Source organism: Piliocolobus tephrosceles, chromosome X, assembly GCF_002776525.5.
Source record: "Piliocolobus tephrosceles isolate RC106 chromosome X, ASM277652v3, whole genome shotgun sequence".
NCBI classification, from domain to species: Eukaryota; Metazoa; Chordata; class Mammalia; order Primates; family Cercopithecidae; genus Piliocolobus; species Piliocolobus tephrosceles.
In genome coordinates this window covers 8308777-8323123 of record NC_045455.1, presented here as the reverse complement: position 1 = coordinate 8323123, position 14347 = coordinate 8308777, and the positions used below count along the sequence as shown (strand labels likewise).

The following is a 14347-nucleotide window of genomic DNA, read 5'->3' as shown; positions in this document are numbered from 1 at the left end:
ATCACTATTTGAAATTAGAAATGTAGTGGATATATATATAATATATGCATATATGTAAATTTTTTTAAATCACCCATGCTGCTTTCTTCTCTAGTCACCAAACCTCAATTTTTCTCTGGAGGAAAATATAACAATATTAATATATATACATTACACTATTTATTTGGCTGTGTACATACATGTGTGTATAAATATATATGTTCATATCCATATATCCTAGTACATAATATTTAAAAATGATTCTAGTCATTCGAAGTAAGAATTTGTTAGCCCTAGAAAGCACTAAAGATATACAAAATTGCTTTTGAACTGCAAAAAGTGGTAATTCATACTTAAATGTCTTGAATATTTGAAGACAAAAATTGTCATATAAGGATCCTGCCTGTGCTCTAAAAAATGTCTATAAAGGAGTTTGGTACCTCTTGTGTAATACTGTATGCACTGCATTTTGTTACACTTATTATACAAATTGAAATGAATAATAATTTGCAGTTTTACATCCCATGAATATTTTCTGTATTCTCCAGCAGTAGTTAATATGCTAACCAACTTTACTGAAAGGCATACAGATGTGGAAGAAATCTATCTGGGGACTTTAATTATCACCTTGTCAAATTCAAATTATTATCTTGTGAGTTCATTTCCATAAAGTATCCCCTTTGCTGTTCCATGATTTAACATGTGTCTACTTTTAAAAAAATCTTATTTGTAACTATCTGGAGGCTTTAATTCTTTCAAAGAAGATAGTTCCCTTTCAGACTGCGATGTTTACCATAAAGTATTTGGTCAAACACATTTTTGTAAACACTTCATTTTGGCAGAAGAAAGGTCTGTGCAATGTATCAAGTAGACTATCAATAATGACCCATAAAATCAGACTGAAAACTACCTTTTTAATAAATACTGTCAACCTAAAGGGGATACTAAAGTGAAGACATATGATCAACTCTAAGCTCTAATTTGAAAGATCATCTGTGCTGCATGGTAGTTTATTTCACAAGTTAGAAGATTAGACTGGCTCCAAGAGTAAGAAAGTGGTGGGCCTGCTAATTTGTGCTGATATACACATATCCCGTATATGTATGGGAAATGGGAGTAGAGGCAAAATAAATAACAAAATTGATGTATCTCTTCTCAGGTCAAAGTCAATACATTTTTGCTTGGGGTTAACTGGGGGAAAGGAAAAGTAAAGGCTAATAGAATAGAAACAAGTTCATTCCCTTATTCATTTATAAAGGGATAGAACTCAATAAAGTGATTTAATCATAGTTTATAAAGACATTAAAATACTTCTTTTGAATTGAAATTAAATGTTAGTACATGTTTGAAATCACTGGACAGCTTTTATATGAAGTTGAATAACAATGCTTTGTTTTGACTTACAGGCAATTTTAAAAGCTTTCATTTAGAAGAGTTACTGTTATCAAGGGATACTCTCAATAATTACTAAAATGTGTTAAAGTATATCTTCAAATATTTTAATAAGCATTGCAGCTAATAACCTCTATTATCACCTGTCATGTGTCCCAACCAAAATTTACTGATGAAGGAATGAACACATGGTATGTTTGGCTAACGAGGTGGTGGCAGTGACTTAGCAGCTGAACACATGCTCAAACTCTCAACAGATCCTCATCCAGAATGTATCTCACCTCTAGGGGTCCATCACAAGGCCGATTTCCTTAGGTAAGTCAATGTATTAAGACTAGAGTTTAATATTATTTATTAGAGAGTAAATGTCAGGCAAATACTGTTGTACAAAGGAAAATAAAATGTCCCTTTGAACAGGGTCCCTTAGAACAAGTAGAAGAAAAGACCAAACAGACTTAAGTCAGGAAAAGACAAATCACTCAACAATCACATTACTATAAAGCAGACATAACCAATCTGATTATCTTCCTACAACAGAACATTGCTGCTAACACTTCCATTTCACCAGTGCTCTTTAGTGGCCCTGATTAAATATACAATTCAGAAACATATCTTGATATTACCTATGTTTAAGGTGATAACTCAAAGTAATGGAGAAAATATTTTTTTTAATCGTCATTTTTTTAAAACATGTTAATCGATTAAAAAGCAAACCCAGTATTCTAGAGCACTCTTACGTTAAAATTATAATATTTCTCTTTTCATGGTCTTTACTGGACAGAAAAAATCAATGTCTATTATTTATTACCTGCCTATTCATGATTTTTACATTTTATAAGCTTGTTGACCTTATATTTTCTCTCCTACATTCTTGAGAGTTTGCCTAATTCTCTCAAATGTTGGTAGATTAGTTGCTATGCATATTTTCCCCCCGCATTAATGGACTTATGAAGCCGACAAGAGGAGCCACAGTTAATGTTGTCACCATGATTGTAAAAGCCACTATTCTGACTAAAAAGTCAACCAACTCCCCTACAATATTGCATATCAGCTCTTATTTCAAACTAAAACAAAACAAAACAAAAAAAAACTGTGTTTTTCCAATTTAAAAGTAAATCAACCCCAGACCACTCTGCAACCAAATCTGTTATATTTTCCAAAAGGAATCTTTATATAAATGTTAAAGAAAACTTTCTTTTTCTTACACTTTTGTGTGTCGTGTTCTGTGTACCTTGCAAATGAAATTCCCTTTTAAAAATCCTACTAACCTTCTTGATCCCCCTCCTCATTAATTCTATATCTTTTCCTCTCTCTCAAATTTTCTAGACCCTTATTTAGTTCCTTCACGTTTCTTCTTACATTACTGGTGGGACAGCCATTATTCCATTGTTTTGCAACACATCAAATACAGTGAATGGACCACAGGTGGAACATCAAACAGAAAGAAGCAAAACAAAGTGAGGTCTGCAATCCAAAGCTGTCTGCTGCTGAGACAGAGTTCGAATGGGTCACACCACAATTCTTTTGCGTATAAATAATTTTTCATACTTCCTGAAATCAAAAATAACTGAAAATATTTTATGGGCATAGAAGAAACTTGAAATTATTTTTATATGAAAAAAAGCTGTATATGCATTTTTAAGAGCAAAAAGGCAATTTTTAGAAAGCAGAGGGCAGGTTGAATTCACTTTTTTATACTTCAAAGGTCTAACAATGTTTTATCAGTAGTAGCAGGAGCTCAACCAATAATTGTGTTTTTAAAATAATTTTTAATTCATAATTGCCACATGGTAATTGCTTGTAGTGTGTTAAATATACAGGGAAAAAATGTCAGTAACTATTAAATTGGAATAGATCAGGAACCTAGGACAACTTTGGAAATCTCTTCTAGTGGGAGGAGATGAAATGAGGATCAAAGTTTTACATTGTGGAAATTTCCAGGAGCCAAGCAGGACCAAACGGGGTGAAGGTGAAAAGTATGATTTCCTCAATTTAATTTAGTTTTGATAGGCATTCGAGATATGTATCTTCAGCTACATCAGAAACTAATAATTAGAACAAATGGGTGTGTATACAGCTGAGATAAATAAAACAGCTGTGGCTGCATCTGAACGTGCAAAAATAATAGAGCTGTCACCTGTGACTATTTTAAATTAAAGCTTTGCTAAATGCAGCCCTTTGTAATTCCCAGCCAAGTGGTACTTTGAGGGCACATGTTGAAGGACAACAGTGAAGTGCTGAATCCACATTCAGAGCAGTCTTAACTTGCAGTTTGCCCCCCATTTCCACTGCTCTTGTGGTGTACAGAGAACCATTGATTTCTGCCAAATGACAAGCAATCATGCATAAAAATCTAGTAGCAGTGGCACCCGTGGAGTAATTCCTGCTAATTCTTTCCCCAGGCTTCTTTCTGTAAGGAAACCATTGATTTTGTCTCGTTTTGGTAGGTTTTCCAAACTGATCTCTTAAAAATGAAAAAAAAAAAAAAAAAAAAGTTTATATTCTAGACTACCGCGGAGAAGGGGCCCAAATTAAAGTGCATGAAAGTAGGTGGAACTAATCAAACTTCAAGTTTTCCAGGCAAAAGTATTGCCTTGGGTTTTGTTTTGTTTAAGGGGATTTAGGGCCAATGGAGGATAGAAAAAAATACAAATTTTTTTATATCTAAGTTATGGACTAAGAATGATACTAAATTAAGTGAATGATGAAAATAAGACTAAATATAACTAATCCTAATTTTATATGAGTTTAAATTAACTGTATGGTGATAAAACCTCTAGGTAAATATAACCCATTGTAGTTTTACATTTGCTTTAAAGAAACAAGTTAAAAGCAAATATTCTGGGGCAATTCAGTATTTGTGCAATTCTGCAGTAGCCTGATAAAGGACACTTACAAAAAAAAAAAAAAACTAGGCTCTGGTGCAAAAGCAAAACTAAAATATTAACTGAGAAAAATAGTATCTTCATCCATATGTGCCATGGGATATGAATACATATTTTGATTTTTAAAATTGAAAAGGAGATTTGAGTCTTGTAGTTTGTCACGATTTCTTGACATTTTTTCCTTGCACCCATGTTAGAAGTGCCACGAGAGTGCTTTAGGCAGTAAACGTGGTTGGGTTCCCTCAGGAAAGGAAGAGCACAGGATAGACCAATGTCAGATAGAAACTGGCTAGTGAAGGGTAGAGAGAACAGGCCATTAAAATGCTATAGAATTCACAATATTTCTCTCTCATCTATAATTCAGATATTTGCTTTGACAATTGACATAACTTATTGAGTGATTACTATATACCAGGCATTATAAGAAATTTCTTGTTTATTAAATTCTCACAAAAATCTTAAACGGGTATGATTATTTTCCTCATTGTACAAAGAAATCAAGCCACAGAGACATCACATAACTTAATCATTATAACACAGCTGTTAAGTGGCAGAACTTGGGATTAAAAGCCCCAGGTAAAACTAACTCATGCTACCACATGTTAACATTAAAACAGCAATTTTCAAAGTGTGGTACCTGGACCAGAAACTTCAGCATCACCTGGGAAAGTGTTAGAAATGGAAATTCTGGGACCCACTCCCAAATCTATGGAGTTAGAAACTCTGAGGGAGAATCTGGGAAACTCTATAGGGGATTATGTTTAAGACTTCACCCTAGACTGCATTGGCATCATAGTGCAAGAAAACTGTTTAATTTAAAAGTATTCACTTGACCAGGTAAATGGCTCCACATTAAACCACATGCCAAGCAGATTGGGACTGTGTACCCATTAGTGTGATTCTTATTCCGGTGAATTAATCGTCATTCCTTTGTAGGGACATAGAGCATTAGAAAGAAAAGAAGGTAGCCCTTCAGAGACCACCAATAACAAATACCAAAAAATTCAGAAATATATATTTGGAAATACAATTTATTTTCTGAGCTTCCATTATACTAGATTAGTCATATACTTCAGAATATTTATGGGTCCTCTCTGTCTCTCTCCTTTTATCCACCTTTACTTTTCTCGCAACTTCTGGAACATAGTCCATCAGTGAACGATGGATGCCATGATTTGCTGTAGCTGAAATGTGATCAAGCCTTGAAAGGATCAACTGAGCAAAAGCAGGAAACCCTGAAGTTGGCAAAAGTCCCCATAAGCAGACAGACCTGGGTTTCAATCCAGAATTCACCTTAGCATCATGAACCTCAATGAGTTGGAGTCGATGGACTTAGGTAACAGTGTATAGAACACTAGAACTGCTAAGCAAATTTTAATTCTTGACACCAAATTTACACATTGTCATAATATTAACTCTAAAAACACCAAAGATCAGGAAACACACGTGAGGCTCCTTATACACAGTGTTGTAAATCCTGCTAGGTACTTAATTCAGTACATACATTATTAGTTATTAAATGATGCACAAATATTCGGCAAGATCAATGTTTCCAAGTTTTCCCAGTTGTCCACTGGGATGAGATTTAAGTCCAATTCTATTTAATTTCAAATATTCTGCTGCTCTGCCGTTAAGAGATACGATCATCATTTCGCCTCTCCTTGGACCTTTTAGTGAGTAACCATTCATGGGCTGTCAAGTTGGCTGGTTTAACCTGTGAAATTGTTTCAACCGCTAAGATTAGGAAGAGAGATGCGTTTGAAATAATACCCAAGTTCTAATGATGGCTGTAGCTAAGAGTTCATCTTCTAATTAACCTCTCTAATTTGGTTAATATGAGAAATTAGACTTCTGGAGATTAGTTTTTAAAACAGTGCTTAAAATACATAAATGATCTTTCAAAGGCAAGGTTCAAAATGGAAAAATAAATTATAACCTTCAGGATTGATTTTTAGATAATTTATACCGATCACTGCTGAAAAAGGCAAGAGTCAATATGACATTAAATGTATGTACATGAATGGATAGGACACAACTTTGAATGTGATCAACTTAAAAGCATGGTAAACAAGGCGTATAATTATTTTGATATCTTTAGAACAATAACAAAGCAATTGTCTACAACATATGAGTTCCTTTGGTATTTTTCTTGAGGGACTATGACTATATCAGTTTTTTAATAGATTTTCTCTTCTTTTCAATGGAGACATCGTATTAGTCGGGGTTCTCTAGAGGGACAGAACTAATAGGATGTATATATAAAGTAACTCACATGATCACAGGACCCCACAATAGGGCATCTGTAAGTTGAGGAGCAAGGAAGCCAGGCTGAGTCCCAAAACTGAAGAACCTTGAGTCTGATATTCAAGGGCAGGAAGCATCCGGCATGGGAGAAAGATGCAGGCTGGAGGGCTAAGCCAGTCTAGTCTTTTCATTGATGAAAGAAAGACTTCAACGGAATTAATTTAAAGGAGTTTAATTGAGAAATGAATGATTCGCGAATCAGGCAGCCCCGAGAATCACAGCAGATTCACAGAGACTCCAGGGGTGCCTCGTGGTCAGAATAAATGTATAGACAAAAAAGATAAAGTGACCTACAGGAATCAGAAGTGAGGTACATTAAACACTGAGACTGGTTCCAGCTCGGCGTTTGCCTTGTTTGAAGGCAGTTTGAAGAAAAGCACTCTATGAGTGGTTGAATCCTGCTGGGATTGGCAACATGCAATCACTGTTACAGTGCATATTATTAAGTTAGGTTTTAAATTTTGTCTGACTATTAAGCTAGGTTACAGTTCATCAACAAGGACTCAAATACAGAAGTACGGAGTCTTTCTCAGGCCATATTTAGTTTGCTTTACCATTGTGATTTTCTGCCTGCTTTATATCCTGGCTGAGCCGGTAGCTGATTTAGGTGGTGTCCACCCAGATAAAGGGTGTGTCTGCCTTTCCAGCCCACTGACTCAAATCTCCTTTGACAACACCTTCAAAGACACAACAGCATCAATACTTTGCATCCTTCAATCCAATCAAGTGGCCACTCAGTATCATCCATCACAGGCATATTTTGTAAAAAATTATATTTAAATAATACTAATGTATTAAAAATAGTAATATAGAACTCTCCTGTAAAACAGTAAACAGCACAGACCACTATTGAGAAGAAGTGAGTTAAGGGTCTAAGCTTAAGTCTGGCTCTACCACTCACAAATTGGATTTCCTTATAACTTCTCAGTTCCCACATCTGAAAAATGGTGAAGAACAATTTAGCTCATGGCTTAACTTAAAGCAGGTGTTCCCAAACATTACCATTCATAAAACTCACCAGAGGCAAGTTTAAAATGTTAATGCCAGATTATACCCTAATACCAATCAAAACAGAATCTCTGTGGATGGGATCCAAACATCAGTATTTATTAAATCTCCTGTTTCTCAAACTTGAGTACATGGTAGAATATCCTGAGAATTTACTAAAGCCTGTATCCCACAACAATATTTTAAGAAGACTAATTAGAACAGTGTTTCTAAAGCTTTAAGGTGCATGAGAATCACTCAGGAATTCTGGAAACAGCAGATTCTGATTCAGCAGGTCTGGGTGGGCCTGAGAGGTGTATTTCTAACCAGCACCCAGGGGATGCTGATGCTGCCGGTTCATAGATCACACAGCTAAGCATCCAGGGCTTAGACCTCCAGCACAGCTGTCCAGCTGGTGGCAGGTGCCTAGAAATACAGACCCGCTCATCCTTAATTGATCTCCTTCCGTCACACTCTCCGTGTGTGCTGTGCCAGCATTACCACCTTCTATCTGTTTCATCATAAGAAATTTGGAAAACCCTGGTTTAGATGTTTAAGTGTACGAAATACCTAAGAGGATTTCTAGCATATAGTGGCTGTTCAATAAAGTTCATTGACATACATTGACAAGTGTTTGTCTTCAAACTAGAACTGTAATAATCCCCTAATTCTTTTCAACCCTGGACCTGGTACAGCCCCAGCTTGCCTTCCCCTACTCCAATCACTTTCACACTTAGTGTGTAGTTTTTTTGTTTGTTTGTTTGGTTTTTATTTTGGAGAAACAACACAGGGCAGGAGGAGGTAAGAAACTTTGTTTTTCTTTACTCTTCTTATAAAAGGTGTGATGCTGGGAGCTCTGAGGATTTAGAGGCTATCTGGTAATATCCCCAACTTATTTTATTTATTAAAACCTCTCTTAACAAGAGATTTTCTATAATCAGTAAAAACTCCCAAATAAAGCCTCAGAGTTCCAACTGCAATAGTAGTTCCTAGTGAGAAGTGTAAATTCTGACATTTCCCAGAGGATTTCAGAATTGGAAAGTGATAACTCTAATAATCATGAGATTGCTGATGATAGCTTTACCGTGAACCAGCTCTGTGTCTTGAGATAAATTGTATAATTTGTTGAGTTCTCAGTTATCCCATTTGCAAAGTGAAAGTAATAATATCTTCCCTGAATATTTCATAAGAAGAGAATAGAGAAAAAAATGGCCATACAGAGTCTGAAAACTAACAATAAATTGCCATTTTTATAATGTATACTATTTAAATTTAAATCAGCATGACGTTTAAATTGATTTCTTCTTGTTACTAAGTATAGCTCTAGGATTATTCTGCATTAAAACGAATTCCAAAATAAATAAAGGTTGTATTTTAGGATATTTCTCACCCACAATTCTAAGCAGTATCTTTAAATTTAAGTTTTTGTGATTAACTGTTGCTCATCCTAAATAATAACCATTATTGAGTGATTCAACAGAATGCTCCTTTCTTAACATAAACTATCCTTGAAAATTCCTGAGCATTTGAGTGTCTTGCATTCAAACTGCAATTCCTGTTTAAAACAGAGTTAGACATACTGAGTTCTTTACTGAAAGGACAAAAAGAATACAATTCTCAGAAAATTCCTAATTTTAATGTAGATGGTAAAAGTTAATTTTATAATAATTAACCTGATCCATTAAATTCTTACTCTTTTGAGAAGTAGCACAGATGCAATTTCTTTATTTCCTTGTATTGAAATCTTTTTACATTACTACATCTTTCCAAGTTGAAATACTTTGGCCAAAGGATCTCACCCAAGATAAAGCATTTCTTTTAATGTTGCAATGACTGCATTCTAGCATTTTTCTCTTTTTTATACCACACTTTACTCTTCTTATCTCTGAAGTGCCCATTCAACAGCTGTGGACACACTATGGTCTCAACAATATGCCATTTTGTGGAGTTTCTGGTGGCTTATAATTTTGATTAACTGAAGCACATCTCTCTCAATTTTTTTTTTAAAGAGCGAATGTTTTTCCCAGTAAAAATCCCACTGTCTATTTCTATGAGCGTTATTATTTTAGATACTTCACATAAGTGGAATCATGCAATATGTGTCCTTCTGTAACTGGCTTATTTTATTTAGCATAACGTTCTCCAGGTTTATCATTCTGTTGCAGAGGTGAGGGGAGGGAGAAATGGCAGGTTGCTGTTCAACAGTAATGGTACAGAGTTTTATTGTGGAAGATGAATAAACTCTTGAAGTCTGCTGTGCAACGTTGCACCTATAGTTAACAACACAACAGTGCGCATGTAAAAATGTGCTAACAGGATAGATTTCACATTAAGTGATCTTACCACAATAATATTAACAATAATCATCTTTCTGTTGAAACTTTTCTCTTTCATAATGGCTCTCTGAAAGTAGACTTCACTGGAAAATAAACACAACTGACAATTCTCAGAAGACCTGCCTCTAGAGACTCAGTTAACACAGCTGGGAAATATTTGAATGATGTATTATCAGATGCACATCATCAAATATAGTGTAGAAACCGCTTCTCGAGCAAAGCATATCAGAGATAAGTGATGGCTCAAATTCCCAGGAATATGGAAGAGACAGGAGAATACATCCAATATATTTCCCAAACTCACTTCTTTTCCTAAGAAATCATCTCCTTTGGGATGGGTGATTACAGTGCTTCCTCAGCTCTCAGATGTGGTACTTCTTACTTCCATCTGAACCTATGCATACATTTATTATATAAATTGAGAAAACCTGAGATATAACACAGTAATTTCCTGCATCAAAACCCACAACCTCCCACTGTGGATGCCCCCATAAAGAGAGCCCTGGATGCACCCCTGGCTCTGTTAATTAGCTGCCTCTGCAGCTGGCAATGCCAGGAAATAAGGACAGTCAAGCATCGGGTACCAGCAACTTCCAGGCGGCCGTGCCGGGCCTTGTTCCCTAGAAGCTGTTCTGGTACCCTCACTGTTCTGAAGTTTGAATTGTGCCTGGTTCATGTTCTTGGTTTTCTAGTCTCTCCGCCCATCTGCAGATCCCGGAAGATAAATGAACTCCCAACATCCTTTCAATAAAATCCCTTCTCACTAGTCGGCGATACTTCTTTATGTTTGTAACTAAGAATCCACTTTCATAGAACTAAAGTCATTTCTTAACAAATTACACCAGGGAAGGGGGCAGGGGGCCATCGGCTTTCATCTTGGTGTCCTTAAGCAGGAGTAAAATTCAAATCAAAGTATTACATTTCAAAAATGTGAGAAACAAAATTTCTGCACCCCAGCAAGGTCCCACATAGGTGGCAGTTCTGTCTGATTCCTCTTCCCATGCTGTTTCAGACAGAATACCTGGCACATAGTAATAGATCATTAAATGTGAGCAAGGATGATTTGCAAACCATCTATAATTTTGCAGAGTTATACCTGATACAGTAGCTTCCAGTGAAGGCTGTAAATCCTGACACTCTAATTATACACCTTTTTATTTTTTCCCAACCTAATCTCCCACAATTACAATTCTTGCGTGTTGGATAAAGATTTGAATTTACATTTCAGATATCAATGTTTTTTTTTTTTTTTTCCTTAATACTGGATGTGTTGATTGAAGAGCTAAAGTTGCTCTACTTGGCTCTATTTTCTATTGACAATTGGTACCTGGCAGAAATAGCAGAGCATGGTCGTTCCATCCCTACGGAAATAAATGTTTGTAATTACAACAAAGCAAGAATGCTGTTCATAAAGCTAAATAGTAACTAAAACAATAAAAATGCTTGCCTTCCAGCTAGTCAAGGGATGGATAACACAAGAAGTTATTGTAAAGCGCTTTTGAAATACAAAGTTGAAGGGAATGCTTAAATAATTTCACTTGCATTACTTAGATTCCAGGGGGAAATTTTTGTTTCAATAATCTCAGGAACTTCCTGCAGCTTTTTGTAACCACGTCACATTAACATAGGTAGCAAGTGGTTAATTCCTAACCCCATAATGACATTTCTTTTTCTAGAATTCCAAATTTCCATTTCCAATAATACAACTATTAGCAAGTGATGTTTCAGTGTGCAAACTTTCCTTTATTTTCAGGTTCCTAGTATATTGGGCTTCTCTTAAAAGCTAACCTGGAAGGTGGCAATTTTCAAAGAGATCTGCACAGAAAGGTCCAATCCTTTTCAAGTTTCTCTCTTTTAGTAGTTTCCCAGTGGTCAGAGAGATAAGTACTCTGTCAGAAGCAAAGTTGTGGGAGCACGAGGCTGGAGCAAAGGGCACCCAGGTATTTTATCTCATGCTCCGAGCTCCGCTTATGTGGGAGGAGAGGATGCTGACCCACTAAGCTGGTGGTATTTGACTTCCTGCATCACCAGTTCTTCTTTCTCATATAAGTTGTTAGAAAATAAAGACATAGTGCAATGTTTAATGCATATTAAAGATTTATCCATTTATGTTACAGTGCAAAGTTTTCTTTTCTGTCACTTTATGGTTCATTTATTTAGCTTAATGTCCTCATTTGCAGAAAAAATGCAGAAATGTGTATTTAACCACAGAAAAGATTAAAGTCAAAACTTAAATTAAAAATGTAATTTTTTGATAATCTGTTTTATTGTTAAAAGTACCCTCAGTGTTCCTGTATGTGTAGGGATAATTATGCATGGTACAACGCTGTGTGTAGACACCCTGTAGTCTCAATTACATATTTTAACTACTTAATGAAAGGCAATAGGATTTTTGCAGTTAGTAATTATAACTATAAGCTGGAATCGAAACTCTCTATTCACCTCAGACTGCTTGGTAAGTCAGAAGATAAAATGGTTGTGGCTATCATGTCTTTAAAAGAATTTTTCATGATCACAGAATAATTGTAGCGTGACAAAAATTTCCTACAGTTGTTTCAGGAAAGGCATGAAAAGCTGTTTTTTCTTCCTTTGTCCATTTCCTTAGTACTGCAGCAAGATATTATTTGAGAGTTTGGAATTGTCAATAGAATAAATTATTTTATTATTTGATATGAAATTAAAAGCCCTTCTTTTGCAGTTATCCACTGGCTTTTAATATTTTTAAAGTGGCATACTAATAGATAGGTTGGATGTTTTTTCATAGAAAATAAAACAATAAAGATACTGTTTAAAGTAAGTTTAAGCTTAAATTCAAGATTAAGGTTCTTGGAAATTAAGGAGAAATGAGTGAACAGTAAATTTTTATATCTTTTTTCTTCATAGTTAATGATATTACCAATTCATAGTACATCATCCTTATATTTGAGAAAGCAAAAATAAGTACTTTAAAATAGGGTTTACACAGCAATTCTTTTTATTAATAAGATATAGTTGCTCACAAAATCTCATAGAAATCTATGGTTTGAAGCACACTTCAAGTATACATGGTCCAGTCCCATAACCCATGCCTGAAACTCTTTGAAGCTAATCACAGAATAAAATGGTGCTTCGCAAAACTTCCACAAACAGAAAAGAAAATCAAAAATAGTAGAAGTTTGGAGAAACAAATCTTTTACTATCCAATTAGCTGTTTAATTAGTACAGCCTTTAAACTCTTTTTTGATTTACAATTATCTTTTTTATCATAAGACAGAAGTCTCTGAACTCATCCAAATGACTCTACCATTTTGATAACTGAATAAAGGATGGCTCTGTCCAAACATTTGACTTGATAGATCTGTGTAAATAATACAGAATAATCATGATGCTAATTTTTTATGCTAACACTTTATCGCTTCTCTGTTGTTTGGTAAGTTTATACTTGAACTTCATATTTCTTACTTAGAAAAAAATGTTTATTTTTAATTTTTCTAGGAATCTAGGTATCTTTTTTATATTTCTAATCAATTCAGAACATATGCACATGTATTTATTCTGTCACTCTAATCAGTTCCCACTCTTGAACTTACAGCCATGAACAACCTTTTGTTGTGTGTGCCTTATTTTCTCAGTTATTAATCTGTTGGATTCTGTTAGCAAGATTTTCCCACCAACCACGTTTATTACACATTTTCTGTGAGCCCTTGTATACACAACAAAAATTCAAATGATTATATTATGATCCAGGAGATTAAAAGAAAAATAAAACCAAAAAGCAGAGAAATAAATTAAAATAAGAGACCAGGTGGTGTAGTAGAAAAACTCTAAACTAGATGTTGGAGCATGACCCCTCTTCAGGAATCAAGTCCCTAGAGCCAAAAGGAGGAGAGCAGGGTCCCCCAGTCATCTAGGAAAAATATAGTCTGGAGTGACCTGTGCTCCTCAAGAGGATGTGAAATGACATCTCCTTGTCCCACGCACCTTTTGAATATTCTTTTTTGTTTGTTTTTGTTTTGAGACAGAGTCTCGCTCTGTCACCCAGGCTGGAGTGCAGTGGCGTAATCTTGGCTTACTGCAACCTCTGCCTCCCGGGTTCAAGCAATTCTCCTGCCTCAGCCTCCCTAGTAGCTGGGATTACAGGTGCCTGCCACAACTCCTAGCTATTTTAGCCAACTCCTAGCCACAACTCCTAGTCTTGAACTCCTGACCTCAGATGATCCACCTGCCTCGGCCTCCCAAAGTGCTGGGATTACAGGTGTGAGCCACTGCGCCCGGGACCTTTTGAATATTCTTAAGGGTAATATTATAGAGCTGGATTTACCATGGACTGGTTAATTTTGGGCAAATCCCTTAAATGAGACAGAAGAATCTCTCTCCAATTCTGATGTCAGAATGCTAATGTCTGTCAACCCTACCTCTTAGGATTATTATGAGAAATATATAAGATGACTTTGGTGAAATTTTCTTGTGAGCTATTCATGCACT

The 14347-nt window shown here is 35.4% G+C and overlaps 1 protein-coding gene across 1 annotated transcript in view; it reads left to right on the top strand.

Moving 5' to 3' along the window:
* Positions 1–10507, top strand: part of DAOA (D-amino acid oxidase activator) — a gene marked incomplete at its 5' end in the record, with an annotated part of 37635 nt that extends 27128 nt beyond the window's left edge. The window contains 1 exon segment of the mRNA XM_023217737.1: positions 10415–10507. Within this exon segment, the coding sequence (XP_023073505.1) occupies positions 10415–10507 (93 nt within the window).
* Between the last annotated feature and the right edge of the window lie 3840 nt (positions 10508–14347).